This window comes from Geospiza fortis, unplaced genomic scaffold (genome assembly GCF_000277835.1).
Source record: "Geospiza fortis unplaced genomic scaffold, GeoFor_1.0 scaffold78, whole genome shotgun sequence".
Lineage (NCBI taxonomy): Eukaryota > Metazoa > Chordata > Aves > Passeriformes > Thraupidae > Geospiza > Geospiza fortis.
Window position 1 is genome coordinate 580447 of NW_005054339.1, and position 18782 is coordinate 599228.

At 49.9% G+C, this 18782-nt stretch overlaps 1 protein-coding gene across 3 annotated transcripts in view; it reads left to right on the forward strand.

Annotated features, from left to right (window-relative positions):
• The window catches only part of RBM6 (RNA binding motif protein 6), a 57506-nt gene extending 39002 nt beyond the window's left edge, over positions 1 to 18504 (forward strand). For 2 of the 3 annotated variants that reach the window (XM_005422408.3, XM_031058184.1), the window contains exons 7-23: positions 2452 to 2526; positions 4087 to 4147; positions 5608 to 5676; positions 6766 to 7017; positions 7519 to 7679; positions 8522 to 8619; positions 9102 to 9144; positions 9344 to 9404; positions 10346 to 10437; positions 11072 to 11224; positions 12109 to 12198; positions 12880 to 12969; positions 13611 to 13883; positions 14439 to 14513; positions 15109 to 15206; positions 16433 to 16544; positions 18217 to 18504. In XM_005422408.3, the coding sequence (XP_005422465.1) occupies positions 2452 to 2526; positions 4087 to 4147; positions 5608 to 5676; positions 6766 to 7017; positions 7519 to 7679; positions 8522 to 8619; positions 9102 to 9144; positions 9344 to 9404; positions 10346 to 10437; positions 11072 to 11224; positions 12109 to 12198; positions 12880 to 12969; positions 13611 to 13883; positions 14439 to 14513; positions 15109 to 15206; positions 16433 to 16544; positions 18217 to 18342 (1929 nt within the window). In that variant the 3' untranslated portion in view covers positions 18343 to 18504. The remainder of the gene's footprint in view (positions 1 to 2451; positions 2527 to 4086; positions 4148 to 5607; positions 5677 to 6765; positions 7018 to 7518; positions 7680 to 8521; positions 8620 to 9101; positions 9145 to 9343; positions 9405 to 10345; positions 10438 to 11071; positions 11225 to 12108; positions 12199 to 12879; positions 12970 to 13610; positions 13884 to 14438; positions 14514 to 15108; positions 15207 to 16432; positions 16545 to 18216) is intronic. The other variant, XM_031058185.1, reaches the window with a different exon arrangement.
• Positions 18505 to 18782: the final 278 nt, after the last annotated feature.

Sequence of the window (18782 nt, forward strand, 5' to 3'; positions counted from 1 at the left end):
AATCTTTGTCATTTCACCAAGATTTGCTCAATTGAAATCTGCTCAACTGGACTGAAATTTAGAGTAGTATCCAAAAATTTTTGCACAGTAAAAGATCTAGATGCAGAAGAGTAAGCAAAGAGAGGCACTAGAGAAAATAAAGGTTCTGAAAATATTTGTGATGGAATCTAGTAACAAAATGGGAGAATGAGGAATTCAAAGCCACTGAATCCTGACAATGTGTGTCCTAAGTGAAAGACTCATTTTGGAGAGTTAAATGATGATTGCAACCTTGAAAATTACTTTATCAAGAAGAAATCAGTGAGAGAGAGCTTGCTGAAAAAGTGAGCAGGCAATCAGCAGGGTGTTAGGGAAATCAGGGAGTAATTATGCAAGTGACACTTTCTGCAGCCTCCCAAAATGGAATTTGCGGAAGGGACCAGCACCACCAGCACAACATGCACTTAAATACCATTTTCCATAAAACCAAAAATAATCTTAAGGCTTTCTGGCAAGGTTTGTCCTCAGTGGCTGGGAGAAGGATGAAGCTCTGTGATGGATTGCTGCTGCCAGAGGAGATGTGCTCTAATCGAGTTTTTTGTTTCCTGAGCTCTTAGGCAGGGCTGCAGCTGCCTGGTGAGAGGCTGCTGTTCCCAAGGACTTCCCTGGGCTCATGAGGATGTGCACCCTGCCTTCTCCTCCTGCCTCTGCTCAGTGTGCCCTGAGGCACCCATGGGCATTTCTAGCCTGCTCCTGGCACTGCCCATCTCTTGAGTGTGTGCTGGGATGTGGTGGGTACCCTGCTTGGGAGAGGGAGCACATCTGTCTCAGGGACCAACAGTTCCAGTGGGACAGCCTTGATTTCCATTTCCCTTTCTCACTTGTGTTTCCTCATATGCCTTAAAGAGGGTGCAAAGCCTCTTGTAGACAGGTGAAGTGAGCAGTGCTCCCTGCTGTGAATAGACCCTGAGCAGATTCCCCAAAGATGCAGCAGGGTGCTCTGAGTGCACACACCAGCCTTTGGCAAGGTCCAGGAATGGCTCAGCTTTCTGTCAGGCAAAGGCAGATCCATGTTGGAAGGCAGTGCTTGAGCAGCTGGGTGGCAGAAAGGAACCCCTCAAAGTGTTCAACATAGGCCTGGTAGGAAAGGATGGCTTTGGTTCATAAAAGGCAGGATGTGAAGAGGGGAGGTGGTGGAACCCTGCCGTGTTCTTTCGTAGGAGTTAAAGGATTGTTGTACTGCCACTCAGTGATTCCCTTCTATGAACTCTTCACTCCCACTTTGCATATTCCCTAGCATCTCCCTCACGTTCTGCAGAGCAGTTTATGCATGGGTGTATCATGATTTCTGAATAATAACTATGGGAACTTGTTTTCTCATGCTCATGGTTTGCACTGGGGGCTTTTGCATGGTGAGGCTACTGGGTCAGAGTACCTGGGAAGCTTCTGACTCAGCAGAGGTCCCCAAAACAGGCTGGGAGTGTTTACAGCTCCCTGACATCTGTCTGTGTGTCAGGCAGCTGCTCTCCTGGGACTTGGGAGACCTGGGTCTGGGTCTCTATTGATACTGACTCTCAGCCTGTGGTACTGGGGAATCCAGGCTGCATGGTCTGGCAGTGCCTGCAGTGACAGGAGATGTCTCATGGCTGTGTGCATCTGTGACTTGCCCTGCCTGCATCCTGCGTGCCCAGGCATGGCCTGTTGTCCCTGGCAGATGGGAGCCACCAGCAATCATTGCTGCTCCAGGCAGGAGCCAGGGGACTTGTACCTGTGACCCATTTTATCTGCATTTCAGCAGAGCTCGTGGGCGTGTTGGCACATCTCCAAAGCACCACTTGAGGATCTGGAAGCAGTGTATCTGTGGGCAGTGGAGGCCCTCAGGTGTTGCTGCTCAGGTGCTTGAGGCCAGCCTCAGCAGGGAAGGGCTGGCTGCAGGGCACTGGCTCTGCTGACTGCAGGGCCAGTGGCACATTTCTGGTGTATTTCTCTGAAGAAAAGCCATGGTTTCATGACTGGCATGAAGACTAACCCAAGTATGAAAATTCTCTCGCCTGAGAGGATTTCTCCACACAATCCTCCTCGAGTAGCTGCCTTGAGGCCAGCCTGGTGGTGGCTGGCCTGAGGGAGTCTGTGCAGCTGCCCCTTGCCAGCACCTGGACTAAAGCAGCTTACAGCAGTTTCCCACTCTAGTTACTTGTCTCTGCTCTTCCTGGGAGGTGGCAAGGCCTCTCCTGCCTGCCTCCTCTGGAGCTAGCTACACAGCCTTGTAGCCCCATGCTAGAGCAGGGCACAGGCTGTTTCCCTCCCACTTCCATGGCAAAGCTCCAGCTAACTGAACTGGGAGACTTTCTCCCCCTTTCACCCTGTTTCACTTGCAAAACCTTTAGGAACCAGAGCTTTCACCCCTTTCTTTGCCTCTGAGTAACCTGTGTGTGCTGGGCACATTGGTCATTCACCCCCTTGTCTCAACAGGGAACTCTTACCATCGGTGGCAAGGAAGTGACCCTTGAATACACTCCATGCCCAGAGTTCTGGCGCTGCAAACGTGTAAGTATGTGCTCTGAGCTGCCTTCTGCTTCCCCTGCTGGCACTGCTGGCAGTGGCAGCTCAGAGGGGTCTTGGATATTTGCTTGGTGGCCAAAGTCCCTCAGAGTAATTAATACCTGCCCTGGAGCTCTTGCCCCTTCTCAACTGTGTTTTTGCCTACCTTGTTTTAGGTCTCACCTCTGCATGCATGTGGGTGTGGTACAGGTAGTCAGATTTTTTTATGCACAGAGCAGCCTTGTCCCTATGCAGTGGCTCCTTTTTAAAATGTAGAGAAAATAGTGTGTGGATCCTTTCTCCTTAAAAACCACAATGAGACAGTGATTTTGCCAACAAGAATGGAACAGGCTTTGCTCTGGTTCGTGTGTGTAACCACCCCTCTGCCTCACACAGGAACCTGTGGTCTAGCTGTGGCTGTGGTAAGTGCAGCGGGGAAGGAAGCATGGAAATGGATCCAAGTCTACGCAGCATGAGCCAAGTCTAGTTCATGCTGGAACTGGTCCATTTCTGGGAAGGTACCATTGCCCAAGGGTCAGTTTATTGCTGTGCCCTCCCCAAGGTTCTCCTAGTGCAGGAATGGGAGAACCTTGTGGCTGCAGCAGGCTGGAGGTGATTGCTGGAGAAAGGACAGGATTGTTGCCTGCATTCCCACTTGACTACAGGCTGAGAGTTGGCAGCAGGACTTTAAAGGGTTGGTTCTAATTAGAGTCCCACCTTGTCCACTGGATCACCCTGGGCTACAGAGACCCTCATCCAGCTGAATGGATGCACTCAGCTGCAAGCAGAGCTGTTGCTCTGTGCCTCATCTCTGCTTGCAGTGCTCTGGAGGTGGAGACACAAATTTTAAGCAGTGGTTTCAAACAGCTCTCAGTGCACTGAGGTTCTGCACTGTATGTCCCCACTCTTGCTGTGTGTATCCATGGCCTGAAGGAGCTTTCTTGTGCCCCAGAGCATCCACAAGGCTTCAGTCATAGGAAGAAATTGTTATGAAACAAGAGCAATGCATTTGAGGAAGTCAGGGGTGCTGTGTTTGGAGAGAGCTGTGAAAATGGGGCAGTTGGCTCTCCCCACAGGGGCTCCAGGTGGGATAACCATCCAAACCTGTACAGCTCTGTCTCTTGGTTAGCAGACACCTCATTATTAACTCTCCAAATTACATCAGTATCTACAGCTCAGATAAGGACTTCAGCACTGCTTGAGGGGTGAATTCAGGTTAGAGAATGCCAAGATAACTTTGGACCCTTTGAATCAACATTGTGCCTAGCAGGGAGCTTTTGATCCAGCATCACTTGAGAGGAGGAAGAGTTCCATCTCAAGGACTAGTGAATAAATGTGTGCTCCATAGTTGTGTGAAAGCCCTGTTCCCAAGGCAAACCCAGCTGTGAGTCATATGAGCATGTACCTACAATTCCAGCAAAGGCCCCTGCTGCCATTCCCCATCACTGTAACTTTTTCGTGGCTGTTACTTTCTGAAAGCACGAGGCAGAGTCTGGAATTCTGGAGCAGGTTGTACCCGCTGCCTTCAAAACACGACTTCCTCATGCTGTTCATCTTCCATTGCAGTGTAAGGTGTGTACTGTGGGCTACAGATCTTCCTGTTCCTATTGCAAGCTCCCAAGAGATGGTAAGTATATCTGCTCCCCTGAGCTTGGTCGGTTAAAAGTTTCATCTAACCTGACAAGTAAGTTTCTCTTCTGGTTTCCCATGGCATCCCTGTTGGTAGACTAACTGAGCACTGTGTGGGAGGATTGTTAGTTTTGCTTCGTTTAAACGCTTTTTGCCTGTCCATACTAAAGATGTTACATGCAATGGGTTGCTGTCAGGTTCTCTGCAGCTGTGAGGCTTGGTGGAGAGGTGTTTTACTGCCCACAGCCATTCTCTCCTACTGTCTGGTATTGTCCTTTCATCCAGGGAGTTATAGCTGTGTCCTTTGGCACTGTGAGCTGGTACTGCTCTCTGTAGGTGAGAAGGCTTCCCCTCAACCCACCTTCCTTGGGAGATGCAGCTGCATGGTTTAAGTGTCACTCAGAGACTCTCAGATCTGCCTCACTTTTGAGACTCTCAGATTAGGATCACAGAATCATGGAATCATTAAGGTTGGAAAGACCTCTGGAATCAAGTCCAGCCATTAACCCATCATTGGCAAGCCCACCGCTAACCCATGTCTCTAAGCACCATGCCTACACATTTTTTTAACACCACCAGAGACGGTAATTCTACCACTTCCCAGGGTACCCTGTTCCAGTACTTGACCACCCTTTTGGTCAAGAAATTTTCCCTAATATCTAATCTAAACCTCCCCCAGGGCAACTTGAGACTCTTTCCATTTGTCCTATCACTTGTTCTTGGGAGAGCAGATTAGAGGTGAATCCAGGACTGGAATTGCTGAACTCACCTTGCTGGCTGTAAAGAATGTGTGAGAGGAGTTCTCCAGGACCTTCTCCTCACCCACCCAACACCTCTGATTTCTGGGTGGGAGGACACAAGGGCCAAAACACCCTTCTGTGAGGAACTGATTTCTTTGGGATGATGGCTGTGCCCACCTTCTCCATCCCTGGGTGCAGTACTAGGGGCTGCAGTACCATGAGTGAGTCCTCCACCCTCCTCTGGCACTGCCTGTGCATTCCAGCCGCTGTGTAAGCCTTGACTCTGTATCCTTGAGCAGACTTCTATGTATTGCATTCCTACCCCAGGCAGAAGGGCAGTACATCCACTGCTGATGCACAGATCTCTGTTTACTGAAGCCCTGTCCCTGTGGTTGTGTTTCTCATGCTCTGTGGCTCCTCCATCGGTGTTGTGAAGGCAAAATTCACACAGCTGGCCCAACGTAGCTGTGGGTTGTAATGAAACTGCCCAGGAGCAAATTAAACAGAGCCTTTAGCCTGCTGTGAAGACAGATTGTAGTGAATGCTTCCTACTGGCCTGCTTTTCTTGGGAAAGGGTGCAATAAGATAACCTCTCTATGACTGGGTGAAACAAAGCAACTCTCTAGGCATTTGCAGTCGTTACTGCAGCTTTGTATGAGTTCTGGCATGGTTTGTGACTGATGGGTGTGAAGTGGACTGAAGTGTGCCTCTCTTACAGGGAGCAGAGCAGGCCCAGAGTCCAGAGGTGGTGCTGAGGGAGAGGACACGTCGGCTGAGCAAGAATTCAGTAAGAGTTGCCCTTCCCATCTCTAGGGTTGTGCTCATGTCTGTGTGATTTGCACAGGCAGTTTTCACAGCTGCAGGTGCAAACTGGTTTCATGTGCAAATTTTACATGGGGTTCTGTAGCCAAAACTCTGCACTCTACAAACTGCAGACAAATGAGTACAAGCCTGTCCAAGGTGAGCTGTGCTGGCAGCCAAGCAAGGCACTGTGCAGCTTTCCCAACAGTTGTATGTTCTGCCATGCCGCCCACTGCCCAAACAGAAGGAGAGCAGGGACTGACTCTCAGGGACATTAAAGAGGGAAGCTTCACTTGCCATGTCTTGCACCCTCATTTGCTTCTCTTTGTGGGAAGAGGCTTCAGCAGCAGGTGCTGGCCTGCTGGTATCCGCCTTTGCAGCCTCACAGATCTGGCTTCCCTTTCCAGCAGCGTTGGAAGCTCAGGTAGAGATCTCTTTTGCAGTGAAGCCAGGCTATCCTGAGGCCTTCAAGCACAGTAACTTGTTGGGATTATGTTCTCTGAATGGTATAGCTAGACTGGGGGGCAGGGTGTTCCCACACCGCATTGTTTCTGCCTCAGCTGTGGTCAGTAGGCATCTGATACAATCTGTCACTGTATTATGGATGTGTTTCACTCAGTGGTCTCAGGGGGGTCTGAACCCAGTTTTCCTCTAGCATATGAACAGGGTGACAGTTACTAGTTGATATTGCTGGCTATGGATGATCAGGAGTACACTGTGGATAGTAAGGATATCACTGCCATATAGGTTGTCCTGGATGTGGAAGGAATGTGTCTAAATCCATCCCTGATTCTCGTTTGTTCAGGCAAGAGCCAATCCTAAAAGGAGGCCAAAAAGCCTCTTGTCTCTGACTAGAAAAGTCCTGTAAAGCAGCCCAACACAAAATAAGGCAATGGAAGGATGATGATACCTAAACAAACCTTGTGTCTGCCAAGTGTTAAAACAGTGGATATGCAACAGGCAGTACAGCTTGGCCTTTTATGAGGAGCACTGCTGCAAGGGCCAGAAAATAGGAGAAAAAACAAACTGCTGAAACATTCTTATGTGAAACCAGTTAATTTCTCCTCTCTAATAGCAGAGACAAAGCTTGAAACACCTGAGCAAGAATTGTCAGGTCAACCAGGATCTCCAAAGCAGCCTCTCCAGCCCTCAGTTCCTGCTCCACAGCAGGCATGTCAGCCTCAGGAACAGGAGCCAAGGAAGAGAGATGAAGGGAGAGAGCGTCGGCCCTCACAGGAGAAGAGAAGGGACATGGACCGACACCAGGAGCCGCCCTCTCAGAGGGAAGCAGAGGAAGCCACGCCACCAGATGGTGGAGGAAGCAGAAGTGAGTGACACGAGGACCAGTTTTGGATTCCTCTTGCTTGCACTCCATGAGATTGTCTGCAGAAAGGGCAGCATTTTACTAAAACCTCTGGAGGCTATTTCTATGTTGTGCAGATCTGTGGCAGAGAGTAATGGAGGGCTGCCCAGCTCCAAAGGTGCTGACAAATTGCCTTTAGGAAAATTAATTCAGGCTGAGCTGGCTTAGGATGCTGCAGTTAACTTAGCACAGCTTCAAAAGTCTTTTGGGCCAGCAGTTACCTTGGGCTGAGCTCTGAAAAGGGGCCACTTTCTCCTCTCTTTTTTGGGAAGGAAAGGTTAGCAATTGGAGGCGGTAACTGGAGCATCTTGCAAAGTAGAGAGATAAAAGCAGTGGCTTTGAGACTTGACTGCAAGGAGCTGTGCTCTTGCTGTTGAGTGGTTTAGTCACAGTAAACTTGGTTCTAAATTATCTTTTTTCCCCTACTTTTTCTCCCTGGGCCACATCCCTGGCTGTGTCTCTCAGCGATCATGCTGAAGCGAATCACTCGGTTCACCCCCCCCGAGGTGATCGTGGGGCTCCTGGCCCCGTACGTGCGCCTCTCCACGTCCAGCGTGCGCATCATGAAGAACAAGGCCGGGCGCATGGGGCAGACCTACGGCTTCATCGAACTGGAATCTCATGCTGTAAGTACCTTCTGCTTTCACCTGCTCCCGATGTTGGCATCTGAGATCTGTAGAAGTAGAGAAACCACAGATCTCTGTACTTGTGAAGCTGCTGTGCTGGAGCGAGTCCTCTCTTCTGCTTGTCTGACCAGGTACAGGAATTTGACAGACTGAGGTCTGTCAAAGGACACTTTGGAAATGAGAAGCATTCCTGACATTATAGGCCTACTACCCTTAAGGCCTTTGGCTTTTCCTATAGAAGTAGTTCACTGCCTTTCCTTCTTAGCTGGTACAGCTGTTGTTCTCTGGCTTTAAGAGTCAAAGATTGATTGTTGTCACAAACTGTGACACTGATTGAGTTTCTCACAGTACTTTTCTTTTTTAGACATTCTAAACTTGGAACACTTCTTGCATAGGTATTTAGTTTGCAGAGAACTTGAATCCAATTGTTTTTGTTTGTAGAAGGCAAGAATCTCAATTAACAGACCCTCCCATGTTGGAGGGTTCACATTTTCTGTGTCTGGGTGGCTCCCAGACTCCACAGCTGTTCTTTGATGTTGGTCCAGAGAGTATTTACCAAAGCACTTTGGGGCAGCAGCAGCCTCAGTGCTGCACTGTCTGGCAGCCCTAGGAGAATGCCATCCCCAGCTGGCTGCTGTAAGCAGTCATAGGACAAGCAGAGAACTTCACATTGCATTTATCCCTTTTGTCACATCCTAAATACCCTTTACTGACACTTAGACTAATATTTACTGTTGTATTTCTTGTCCTACTGAGCACAAAACATTCCTTTCTGGCAGACTGGATGTGTAAAATATGCTGTTTCCTTCTCATGGAAAGGGACATTCTTTTTGCTTTTACAGGAGGCGCTGAGGTTGCTAAAGATACTGCAGAACCTGGATCCCCCCATCTGCATTGATGGGCGTACGTTGGAAGTGAATCTTGCTACAGGGAGGAGAAGGTACTGACAGATGAGGCAGTGGGGTTGTCCTTTATGTGCTGTACAGTGAGGCTAGAACTCTGTTGTCAGAGCAGGTGCTTAAAGTTTGGCATGGGAATTACACAGATGTTCCTACAACCAAAAAATATGTTGGAGAAGTGAAGGCATTGAAATTTGAAAAAGCTTCAGTGATTGAGCAGAATGGGATTAGTGATCATAATGCATCTTGTTGTCCAGCCATCAAATCCCATCCTGCAGGAATTAGTGGGTTCAGCTTTTTAAAAAACATGTGGAGAAATTCATCTCAGCAGACACAGCAGAGTGGAGTCATATTTCTTGTGGAGACAGTGGTTTGCCAAGTCTGTCTCTTGGGATGGACACAGTCCAACATGTGGCCAGAAAAGATGGTCTTTCTGCCTTTATTGGTCCTGCTGATCATTTTGAATATACTGAGGTTAGTGTAAAACCAAATTTCCATTAACTTCCAACCTTTATCTCAACAGGAATGACTATGGGGAGCACGGTGACAATTCCTACTATGGCCCGGTAGGTCTGCACAGCTTCCCTGCAGGTTGCTTAAAGGGAGGGAGCACTGGGGGGGCGATGGGCCTGGCTCTGTTAGGCTTTTTCTCTTTGGGCTGCTGAAATGAGCCCTTCTCCTGAACTTTGGGCCTGTTAGAGGGAGGAGAAGCAATCTGATGTTTGTTAAAGAGTCTGATCTGTTTATGTTGTTCTCTTACTCCAGGGCAGAAGGGGCATGAGAGACAGGAGGGGTGGCGAATCACAGAGACGCACCAGAGCACAGTGTAAGTTAAACTCTGCTTCACTCCTACTGTGGAGACTTTTCTTCCTTAAAAGGGCACTGACATGTAGAAATCAGCCCAAAAATATTTTTAAAGGCTAAGAGTAGGTTTGTTTGCTACACCCACTTGTGAGTTCCTTTGCCAACTTTGTTTAGTCACATTTTCCTATCTGATGATGTGTTTCTCTCTATTCTCACTGTGCAAAACTACATACAGATAAAGGAAACTTGCTGCCTATTTTTCCTTGTTGTGGAAAAGTGATGGGATAAAATCAGCCTGGCAGTTACTAGAGAAGACAGAAGAAAATACATTTGATGCAGCAATGCCAGTAGCTGGAGGAGCACTCCTGATTGTTTTACTGATTTATATATAGCATTTCTGAGGTCTGTCAAAGGACACTTTGGAAATGAGAAGCATTCCTGACATTATGGGCCTACTACCCTTAAGGCCTTTGGCTTTTCCTGTAGAAATAGTTCACTCCCCTTTCTTCTCGGGAGCTTTCATGCACCAGTGGGGTGGAAGGGATGTGGGGGGTGTCATCACTTTAAACAGGATTGAGAGAGAACAGCTTTTCCTTGTTCACAGGAGTGGGTGGATGTAGATACTCATTACCCCATTCTTAGGGAAATTACTGAATTTCATGACCAAGTGTTGTGGTCTTGTGATCTCAGCACAGCTCCTGTAAATTTGTTTTGATATGGAAGTTTTCCCAGAGTCCTAACCAGAATTGTGAAAACTTATCACCCCTCTTACTCCTTAAAGAAAAGATTATGTAGGTCAAGGGATGTGAAGATACTCATACCTCTCTTGCCAGGAGAAAAAAAATAATTCTTCCCCATTATTGATCCTTTCACCAGTGGAATGTTTATTTGTGCTTTTATCTTTGTAAAAGGTAAGTTCTGCTTTTGGAAGCCTGTGGTGCTAACTCCTGTCTCTCTCTTCAGCACCATCAGATGTGTCCACATACATTTATGATCCTGACACTGGGAATTACTATGATCCCATAGCTGGGACATACTATGACCCCAGAACTCAGGTGAGTGTGTGGGAAGGAAGCTTTACATGCAATATGTTCTTACAAACTGCTCTTTTCTGGAGGGATTTTGCAGCCACATCCTGAAGACAAACCAGTGTAGGGCAGTACAGAGGCAGCTTTGTGTTTTTCATTGTCTTCTGACCTATGTGAAAGGGATGCATGTTGCAAAACATCAACTTAATGAGAGGCTAGGAACCCATTAGCTGTAGTCTGCTTTTCCTCGAGCAGACTTACAAGCAGAGCATCACAGCTGAATTTTGCTGTAGACCTGTGATATGTGACTGTCTGTAAGAAAGAATGGACAGCAGAGCTCTGTTTTCATCTGTGGTCTCTTTGCTTCTCAACACTAGCCAGCAATAGCTGTAAGGATGCCAAAAAAGAACCATCAGCAGAGATTTTCTGGAAATATAATCTTGTTTTCATGATCCTGGGGATGTCCATGCTGTGGGAGAGCAGGGCAGTGCTCTGGTGACCTGGCTGTGCTCAGCTGTCTTCTCCCCCACCAAAGTTCTGAAGCCTTTGCCCTCTGCAGTCCCTTCTTACTGTGCTGGTCTCCCCAGCTCAGCAAGGACAAGAAGCCCAGTAAGAAAAGCTGCAGGGGTTGGGCTGAGCCTGCTCCAAATGCCTCTTTCAGAGAGAAGTCACAATAGACCGGGAGCCCTCCCCACCCCCGACGGAGAGCAGGAGGCGGCGGCACGGGAGCCAAGAGTGGACAAGTGACAGGAAGGAGCCACACAGCAGGGACAACAGGGACAAAAAGGACAAAGGGAAAAGTACTTCTGCTAAGGTAAGTCCCTCCAGGCATCAGAATGACCTGACACCAGGAAGCTGAGGGAAGAGGTTAGAAAGTAGAGAGTAATTAGAGGATTCCAAAAGGAAAGGACAGTGAGAGAAGACAGTGGGGTCAGCAGCTGGAAAGGAACATGGTGGTTGTCCAACCAGGGAGTAAGTTCTGGAACTTTTTCTCTCCTTAAATTAAATCCAGGGCTTCTCATCCCTTCCTTGTGATGAAGGATTCAGACACATCCAGGTAACTGAGACATGTTTCACTCATGCTGCTGAAAGCACCCAACTGTTATAATAGACAACAAAAAACTGGCAGAGACATTTAAACACACCCAGTGAGATGATGATGGATACTCAGCTCTCCCCTAACTGCAGTTTCTGCCCCCCCTCCAGTCCCAGGACAGTGCCCTTCACTGCTGTTCCCAGTCAGCAAATGCCACTGTGGGAGCTGCTGGCTGGGAGTAGCTGCCCAAAGTGATGTTTGAGCACAGCTCAGGGCTGTGATACTGACAGGGCCTGAGGAATGCCAGGAGAGTTGCTGGAAGTGATTTAGTCACCAATGGAGAAACTTTGTTTCTTCCTTGCCTCTTGGTCTGAATGTGCTGAGTGGAATGACCAGTACTGGGCACCTGGGTTGTAGCTCTCCCTGAGGCTGGTGACAAGCCAGCCAAGGAGTCACCAGGTATGGTGGCTTTCAGGGACACTGACCTAGGAGAAGCTTGGTCCTGTCTGAATGGACAGTAAAAGCATCTCCAGTAGAAATCATTCTGTCATTTTTCCCACTCGTCTGTTTTCCATGGATGCTCAGGAGTGGCTTCCTGGCTGCACTGTGCTCTCTGACACCTGTGTTATCACTGGCCTAATGCCCAGTCTTGGATTTTTCAGAATGAGCCTGGAGAGGAGAGATTCTTTGCAGAAGATGTCTTCAAAAAGCCATTGCCTCCCTCTATGAAGAAGGATGAGAGCACAGGCCTGGTAAGGTGTTACACTTGTCTTCCCTGGTCAAGTATGAGTAACTCATGAGCCACTAAGTTGGACCCTGTCCAGGGCTCCAGCCCAATTCTCTGTAAAATGTGTGAACGTGAAGCTTCATCCCAGCCTACTGTCTGTGCTGCTGAGCACACAGCTGAGTATCACAGGCTCATCCTGTGCAATGCTACCTGCAGTCTCTGGTGCCCTCTGTCCAGGATAAAGAAGATCCTGGAAACCCCACCATGCTGGCTGAGCCTGGCCATATGTTGTGCCACAGTCACAGCAGAGAAAATCGGTGTTGTCTGGCAGTGCGGGTGGCTTTGCACATGGTCTTCATGTCCTTTGTGCACACACAGAGGTGCTCAAATGTGACCTGGCCCTGCCCCAGCTCCTTCACTGCTATGAGGCACGACTGGGACCACTGTCAGCATCACAGAGTAGCAAAGAATGAGAGTGAGGTGGGCTGGGACAGCATGGTGAGCTGCTGCAGCTGTCTCTGAAATCATGAGTATGGCTCCAGGGGAGCTCTGGATTCCCCAGAATGGGAATGTCTCCCACCAGAGCCACAACTCATTTCTGCCAACCACTTGGTTTCCTTGGGGGCCTGTTTGAATGAGTGCTTAGCTATTGTGTGCTCTGAGTCCATGCTATGGCAGTCTCAACACCTGATCTTGACTGTTTCAGACTGAGACTGGAGAGGAGAAGTTCTCTGCAGAAGATGTCTTTAAAAAGCCTTTACCTCCTTCTGTGAAAAAGGAAGAGAGTGCAGCCCCAGTAAGTATCTCCATAGGATTGTGTTTTGACCTGTGTGAGCCTGGATACAGTTCTAGGGAGGCTCAGCACAGCCTGGCTGCAACTGTGAGTGCCAGAGGTGCCAGAGATGTTTCTCATGTCTCTCATGCCAGAGGAGGGAGTGCTGGGGATGGAAGGCAGTTTGTTTTTTAAGTCTGACCTTGTTTGTGGGCTTCTAGCATGGGGACATTTGTTACCTGCATCTGAGCAGGATCTCACTCAGCCAGTCCTAAGGCAGAAAACACTTCCAGCCACCTCCAGGCTAAGGAAGGCCAAATTTCAGTGATCTCCATTTCTAGAGGAAGTGAGCGACAGCAGCTCGCTGCCAAACAGCCACTGCCTCGGTTGGCTTCTTGTGCTCTCAGGTGTGTGGCAAGTTGGAAAAGCCTGGCACCAAAGCAAGGCCTGTCTAGAGAGCAGAAGGGCTTCCACCCTGTGGTGAGAAGGGAGAGAAGCCAGCCAGCTCCTCTCTGTTCCCTGCCTGTGCTGCTGTGAAGCAACTCCCTGCTTCTTGGACTGGAACAGAGACAGGAGTCACGGGGAGATGGCTTGGGGAAGCAAAGCCCCGCTGGCCTGGCAGGCTTGATGCTACAAATTGTCACACTTTCCTCCGCTTCCCTCAGCCCAAGGTGGTGAACCCTCTGATAGGACTGCTGGGAGAGTATGGAGGAGACAGCGACAATGAAGAGGAGGAGGAAGAGGAGGAGCAGTCCCAGGCTCAGTGGCTGCCGCCTCCCCCGCACCCACCGGCACCGCGTGAGGAGCAGGCGCGGAAGGCCAAGGCCAGCGACGACAAACTGACTGACTGGAACAAGCTGGCCTGCCTGCTGTGCAGGAGGCAGTTTCCCAACAAGGAAGTGCTCATCAAGCACCAGCAGCTTTCCAACCTGCACAAGGTATGGGGAAGCTGGGGGCTGCCGTTGGCTCGATGGCTTTGTGAGCTGCAAGGAAAACGCAGTGGTTGGGTGGGAAGAGCTGTGCTGGAATTGACACAGCAGCAGGCAAAGTTCCCCCAAAGCTCTGTTCAAAGCATTATGTGAACTGCTTGTTCCTGCCATGAGAGTGCTATAACATCAAGGTGTGACTTTGTAAGCTGTAGTGAGATAGCTAAGGCTTGGGGAGAGTGGGGTTCTGGCACACACAAGTGTGAGAGCAGTGGGAACTTGGCACGTGCACCCCCGTGTTCTGTGATGCCTTTGAGCTCTTGCTTTTAGGAGAGCCGAGCTGCTCATGGGTTAAAATAGGACTGGTTGCCTTCCTTACTGCAGGGAGGAAGGGCTCCAGGCCTCTGTGGGGGAGCAGGTGGTCTGGGCTGCAAGAGAGGCTGCTGTGCCTGGTACAGTGCAGGTACAAGAACATGCTGCTTTACCTGTGCTCCTTATGGGTGGAGCAGATGACCCTGACAGCTTGTGTTCTCTGCTTGACACTGCCTTCTGTCTTCCTCCTTCCAGCAAAACCTAGAGATTCACATGAAGATTAAACGATCCGAGCAGGAACTGGCATATTTGGAGAAGAGAGAGCGTGAGGTGCGTCTGTGGTGGTGGGCAGGCAGCTGCTTGTGCTTCTGCACTGGGGGGTGGTGGTCCCAGGAGGACCCTCCACTTGTGTTCCAGGTGTCAGCAGGCATCCACATAGGCACCAGGCATCAGATGCCTCCCAAAAGTGAACTGTGGGCTCACTCTGCCCAGGGACTTGTAGGTAGTTCTGTGACTTCTAAGAGCAGATCTTGCTCCTCACAGAAAGGTCTGAGTGTGGTTTTGTTGCCCTGCAAGCCAGCACTGGGCTCTGGACTAAGTGGGACACAGATTTCCATCTAAAACTGATGGGGAATATGGGCTGCTGCTGCCTGGCCGGGGACAGGAGAGCTGTAGCTGTCTATTGCTTGGAAGGTCACAGAGCTGCTCCTGGTATGGTAGCTGGAAGGCTGCATCAACAGGTCTGGGTCAGCCCAACAGATGGCATCTGAACAGAGCAAGTGTAGTGTGGGATGTGAGCATTGTGAGTCCCCAGGACAGCCTTCCAGCCAGCTGAGCATGAGATGAGACCTGGGTGCAGAGCAGTCTCCTACAGTGATGAATCCTTCATAGCTCCTGTACTTACTTTGCCCTTTCTGTTGTGAAGGGGAGGCATAAAGACAAAGGAAATGACCAGAGAGAGAAATTCCAGCAGATGGATTCACCAGAGAGGAAACGACTCAGATATGACCGGGACTCAGGGAGGTAAGGGCTGTTCTGGGTACATCTCTTTGGGGGTGCTGAGGCTGGGGTGGGATGTGTGCTGCTGGCAGAACAAGGCTGGGAATTGTCCAGTGGGGTAGGTCTGCAAAGTAACAGCCAGACAGATTGAGATAGAGCTCCTCAAAGTGTGAGCCTGTTGTGCTGCAGGACACAGGGTGGGGCTGGGGTGGAAACAATGGTTTGGGGCAGGGCAGAGAAAAGCTGCTTGCTGCTGGAGGAGTGAGATGGGGGTCTGAGTGTGTCTGGCTGGACACAGAGAATAGAACACAGCCTGTTTCCATCCACCTCGTCCTTAAGGCACTTGCTGCCCTCCTGTCCTGGCATGTAGCCATTGAAAGAAAGAGCAAAGCTGTGTTTCATGTGTTCCCTGACTCAGAGGAACGCTGGGAGCTGTTTCCATCTCGTTGGGAGTAGGTGGAGGAAGAGAGTGCGTGCTGTGTGAAGTTCCCGACAGGCCTGCCTGCTGTGAGCTCGCGTGTTCAGTGGGCTGGGGAGCGGCCAGCCATGTGTTGAGGATGGAACTGGTTATGTGCCTGTTTCTTCTGGCACGGCACCTCAGAAGGAGACCTGTCCTCTGTGTCTTGCAGTTTAAACATCCACATCTTCTCTTCCCTCTGTTTTCCTGGAATAGCTGTGGATAAACTAAAATAGTTTGTGCACAGTGTCACCAGCAGCCAGAAAGTAGAAATTGTCTGGAGGAAGAGTCTTTTATGCTGAGAGGTTTTCAAAACTGTGTCTTTTGGATAATGGTCTTGGATGAGTAATGAGGTGGGAGAAAGAGAGTCCGAATCAGCACCGCATCTGTTGAGCTGCATGACCACAGCACTGGGAGAAAGGAAAGATCTAACAGAGCAGCAGGGATTGCACTTCGCTTTCATGCTATTGCTAAGACTTTAATTAAGAAATACAAGCACAGAAGGCTCCTGGCTTGCTTACACTGTAAATATTTTGGAGTCTGAGCTCACTTCCTGTGCCCTGGTGTATTTCCCCCTGAGGTGGGACAAGAAATTGTGCACTCAGAGGTGTGTGAGCCCTGCACACAGAATCTGCCCTGGTGGTTTCCTTAGGCAGTGTGCTTCTGGCAAGAAACTTGGATATCCCTTGTGAGAGACTGAAATGTCAATGAAGGTTCTATTAGCAGAATAAAAATCCCTGGTGTGTGTTTGAAGCATTGCAAGACTGGACAATTGCTTCTGGTTCTTTTGCAGTGACTATGACCCAAGGCTTGACAGTAACAACAAAGGGAACCGAATGGTGCAGTCTCCGGGGTGGAGGAAGGGCTTTGGCCACAACCAGCAGGGCACAGCATCCCCACTGGAGGTGAGTCTTGCCTGCCATTCAGAGCACACCACTGTCCTGCAGCCCATAATGTTTTCCAGGACAGCTGGAGGGAGTTCAAGTCAGGCTGCAAATCTCAGCACCTGCTTGATGGAATAATATGTGTGCACTGATGAACTTTGCAGGCTGGGAGGGGCTGCAAGTATGTTGGCTGTAGAACAAGGTTAGAATGGATCTGGAGGTGTTGAAAATAGAGTAACAGTGAGCAGGAAGGGTGTGAGCATCTCATTAGTACCTGCTCAAAGTCACGCTGGGGTTTGAACAGGTCACTAGCTCAGTTCTCTGCAGCAATGTGAGCTGGGGAAAAAGGTGAACTTCCCCTGGGGAGTTGTGAGCATAGCCAAAGCCACAGGGCCCAAGATGCTCTTTGTCTGCACTGCTTAGCACTTGTGAGGCTCTTGCAGACTCTGGACACCAGATGATAATACCAAGATACAGCACCTGACAAGGAGCAGAGGCCCATGGGCAAAGGATGTCAGGGACAGGCAGGGTCAGGTAGATCCTGCCTAGTGTGACAGGCTGGTCTCTCAGTGGACCTTCATTCACTGCAGAGGGTTTATCAGAGATGCAGCTTGGGGCAGGGTCTGCTCTGCCTTGCCCAGGGCCACACGAACAGCACCATGCCCTGGTGGCAGGTTTGTGGCTGGCCAGGTGTTGTGGTGTCCACAGCTCTCTGCTGAGGGACAGGCAGCTTGGACCAGGGTTCACAGGGTGATGTTCAGCCTGCAGTCAAGTAGATCATTAAAGCAAATATTTGAGGCTTCGTGACGCATGTTTGCTTGAGCCCAAATACATGAGGCAAGAGTCCCTCTTCAGTGCAGACAGCAGGAACTGGTCCCAGCTGCTGCTCAGTCCTTCTGGTGAGGTCCCTGTGCCCAGAGCCAGCTCCAGCGCCACACTCTGGGAGGTGTGAGCTCCTGTCTGGGCTCTCCCTCTGGATGGGGAGCTGATGACAGAGCACAGCCCTCCTACAGTTCATAGAAAGGCCAGAAGAAATGTGCTTGCCTTTCACTTCCAAGTCACGCTGGGCAAAGCCATGTGACCCTGCCAGCCCCACACAACTCTGATCTCTTGGCCCAGCTGGTGAGGTCTCTGGTATTCAGGTAGGTTGGACTGAAAAGCCAGAGAAACTTCCAGCCTCAGGCCTGCTCTCCTGGGCTAACTCCAGGCAGGTATTGCTGAATAATGCAGGTGCTGGCTGCAGAAGCCAGTCCTTCAAAACTGGTTGAAATTCCGAGCGAGGAACCAGTGCCCATGGGAGCTCTGTTAGAGAGAACAGCTGAGCTTGTGCCAATGCAGGCAAAGTGCAAACAGCTCCCCAGGAGCCCAGAGCTTTCCTTTGCTCACGCTCAATCCTGGCTCGCCCGTGGCTGCCGGTGCTGCCTCTTGGCTGCCCACCTTGGCTGCCCACTCCTCTGTCTGCTCCTCCGTGGCTGATCGCTGGGGTTTGATTCCCACTGGGCATTTGCTGGCTGCCTTTGTTGCCCACAAGGCTCTGTAGTTCTTCCCAAACAGCTTTAGGAGGAACACAGAGCGCTTGCTCTTCCTCCGCTCGCGGATCCACACGGGAGCAGTCAGCACTCCTGGAGCAGCCCAGGGAAGCTTTTTATTTATGGGAGGAGGACTCACTAACACAAGCTGTGTCTTTTTGCAGGCAGAAAACAGGAGGAAGGGCCCTGGGCTGGGGGCCCCAGGGAAGCCCCCCAAGAGGCAGTCCAACGAGACCTACCGCGACGCCGTCCGGAGGGTCATGTTTGCCCGCTATAAGGAACTTGAGTGAACGGTGGAGCAAACCCAGATCTGTCTCTCTCCATCTCCATCTCTTTCTCTCTGTGTCATGTTCTTTTGAAGGTTTGGTCTTCTTTTTTTTTTTTGTTGTTTTTTGAATTGTTACAGGTTTTGCTGCTAGAATTTTTTTAATAAAACTGAAAATTTGTCAGTGCTTGTCTTGTGGCTAAAATGGTGTGTTTTAAAAGCATGGTGCTTTGAAAGGTTCCCATTGTGTTTTGCTCTCTGCTGATGAGGTCACTGGGAGTTGCTGCTGTGTCAGTGGGACTGGAACAGGTTTGGTAGCTTGGAGACCCTACCAGTGGTGCCACTGTCCTGCATCGTGTTCCCTGTCATCTCATGGACAGATACCCCGGTGCCATGTACTCCTGGGACAGGGTGGGAGCTGGGAGCAGGAGATAGCCCCAAGGCCTGGGAGGAATTCAGGAGCAG